This window comes from Galeopterus variegatus, unplaced genomic scaffold (assembly GCF_000696425.1).
Source record: "Galeopterus variegatus unplaced genomic scaffold, G_variegatus-3.0.2 Scaffold471, whole genome shotgun sequence".
In the NCBI taxonomy this organism is placed as follows: Eukaryota; Metazoa; Chordata; class Mammalia; order Dermoptera; family Cynocephalidae; genus Galeopterus; species Galeopterus variegatus.
Genome location: NW_007726582.1, coordinates 587,506 through 590,490, shown reverse-complemented (window position 1 = coordinate 590,490; position 2,985 = coordinate 587,506). Strand labels below are relative to the sequence as shown.

The window sequence follows — 2,985 nt, the reverse complement described above, 5'->3', positions numbered from 1 at the left end:
TTCTCTGAGCTTTCTGTTCACTGTCTTAAGGATGAATGAGGTAAATGAATATAAAGAACCAGGCAGTATTCAGCACAGATTCACAGCCCTGGGATTAATAGTATTTATTTTGGTGACAGTTTTTTGTAATCTGTAAACTGTGGTTTGTTTTCATCCATTTGTGGGATACATGCTTTAGGGGAAAGATTCCTCTCCCATCGGGAGTTATTCCTTCTTCCTTTGAAAGACCTATTACTATCTATATTCATATGCCATCAAATAGACTTGCTTTCTTCATACTATTGGAGGTTGAGGGGAATTTTTAGAATACCACTCGAAAATAATCTGAAACTGAATCTACAACTAAATTAAACTGTTCCAATAAAAAGTGCCTAGCGCAGGCCTGAGGACAGCCTGAAGGGAAGTTTTTATCCAGCCCCTGAGAGGTTCCTTGACATGGCCTTGCCACCTGCAGCCTGTGAAGGGACTCAATAGGGTGATGTAGAGCAGTTGAGGAAACCTGACATGAAATGGCCACAAAATATCTGTTTTCATGGAAGTGCTAGATTTAAAAAAAGAACTACAGCATCAGACTCAGCTTTAAGACTTTAAATGTGGTTCTAAATTTATACATGTTTGGTTTTTCTCATCTATACTATGATTTCTATTCATTGGTTTCTCTCTCTTTCTCTCAGGACCACCGCACAGTCTCAAGTATAGTGAGGTCAGGAAAAATTCCCTGGTTCTCCAGTGGAAGCCCCCACTTCACTCTGGGCGGACTCCAGTCACTGGTTACTTTGTGGACATGAAGGAGGCAAAAGCCAAAGATGACCAGTGGCGAGGACTCAACGAGGCGGCTATTAAAAGCAACTACCTGAAGGTGAGGGAATGCTCATCATTCTAAAGTATGCTTTTTTCCTTTAAAAAGGAAAAATGCTCTACTAATGATATTAACTTTAAAGTTAGCAAGATAAAACATTATCTCTGCTTTGGTCTGCTCACATAATGGACTCCTGGTAAGATTCCATTTGGCAGTGGTTGGGGTTGAGGAAAGTTTCTGATGCTTGAAACAGTTTGGTTACATTTAACCTGAATTCCTTAGCCCAGCTTTGAATGACATCCACCAGCTCCTTTCTCTCTCCTTTCTCTCCTTGCCTTAGCTCACCCACCTTACATTTTTGTTACCCATTCTTAAAACATCACTGCTTACCATCCTCCAAAGTGACTTTTTCATTCTGACCTCTAATTCTTTTTGAGGGTGGTTTTTCTCTGAGGGTGCTAGAGTTCACACGAGGAAGCCTGTAACTGCTAGTTCCCTGGAATCATGCCCTGTCTCACTTCACTTGCTCCCTCGTGCCTGAGCTCGCAGAGATAAGTGAAATGGGTGCACTCAACTCTTGACCTTGTTCTCACCTTATCTGTGTCATTGTCTCCCAGGTGCCTCTAGAGTGTGCTAACTGAACTGTCTACCAGAGACTGTTCTGCTGTAACCATTGAATTTCTCACTTATACAAAATGGAAATCTCAAAAGAATGTCTTCCCCTGTTGTTAGCAGTGGCACCTGGAGACCCTGAATCCACAGTAGGCCTCAGAAACTGGGGGGAATATGATTCTATTGCTTATTACTGAGAATGAAATTTGACTTTACCACATTCAGAAAGTTGCACACTGCATTCACACAGCCTTATCTGTTGGCAGAATAGGCTACTTCCTATAGGGTGTGCCTTGGAAGACGTTCAGAGTATAACTGATCTAAAAGATCTCTCCCTTCAACCTGCCATCATGGACTAAGTCCATACACTCTGTCAGCCACTCTGGGGTTAAGGCATTTACAGTCACTATGAACAGTGTAAGTATAACCCCCAGGAGAGGTGAAGCATCACACCCAACCTGCCATTAACTCAACCGAGCATATGCCAAACAGTTCTCCAGCCCCCTTTAAAAATTGAAGAATTAAGAAATCCCATCTCTTCATGAGGGAGAGAAAAGGTCAAGGAAGGACTGGAAATTAGGATGCTATTTGGTTATCCAGATGAGTCAGGAGGCCTCTAGATTCAAAGAGACCCCCTAAGGACAGAGTAAAATAAAGGTCAGAAACATCCTGATCTTTGATGGTTGTGGTGGGTGTATGTGGCTGGGAGGAGATTTCCAAATCCTTGGTCTGGCACAGCACAGAATTCTGAGAGCCTGAGGTTAGACATAACTCAGGTGAAACAGAACAAGGGTGAGAAGCCAAGCAAAGGAGACCAAAAACCTAGAAAGAATCACAGAGTTTAAACATACCAAAGAACAGTTAATACCACTCATTTAAAAACAGAAAAGGAAGAAAGGCAAGTTTAGTAGTGAGAGAGACACAGGCTGAGTTTACTTCATAAGCCTGGAGGTGAACTTCCATAAGGCTTTAATTACCTAGAAGCTGGAATGAATGTCAGTTTCTGCTGGAAGCACCCACATTCATTCCAGCTTCTAGAGGTTCCTAGAAAGAGTTAGAAAAAGATGCATTACCTTCAACCAAAGGATTTAACCAAACATAGTTCATGCTTTCTCATTTTCCTTTTTCATTGGTAATTACAGTCTGGAAAGACAAGATGGTGAGATGGGAGTAATTGGAAGGGGTAGAGGACACGGAGGGAGAAGGCAAGGGAATGCAGTCTCTTTGGAAGTTGTAAGGAAGGAAAAAAATCCAAGAAACAGAAAATAGATGTGCATAGATTATAAAGATTACGTGTTTGTGGTGCTCTTGAGGTCAGTGGTCATTGCCCCTGTAGTGATGGAGTGTGGAAGAGTGCTCCTGCCGCCCTGGTGACTGGACGCTGGAGTGTGGATCTACTTCCTGTGTGCATTGCAGAAACCTGACTCACAGCCACGTTACCTAAGTGGCAGGTGCAGATGTGTCAGGCACCTGGTGATGGGTCTGGTTTTATCACAACAAGGAAATGTTTCTATTCCTTTTTGGAAATCCGCAGTTTCCTGTTACTTCTAAACATGGAATTTAAATATATCAAA

The 2,985-nt window shown here is 42.3% G+C and overlaps 1 protein-coding gene across 1 annotated transcript in view; it reads left to right on the top strand.

Annotated features, from left to right (window-relative positions):
• Positions 1-2,985, top strand: part of MYOM1 (myomesin 1) — a gene marked incomplete at its 5' end in the record, with an annotated part of 106,301 nt that overhangs the window by 56,182 nt on the left and 47,134 nt on the right. The window contains one exon of the mRNA XM_008569167.1: positions 675-859. Coding sequence (XP_008567389.1) covers positions 675-859 — 185 coding nt within the window. The remainder of the gene's footprint in view (positions 1-674; positions 860-2,985) is intronic.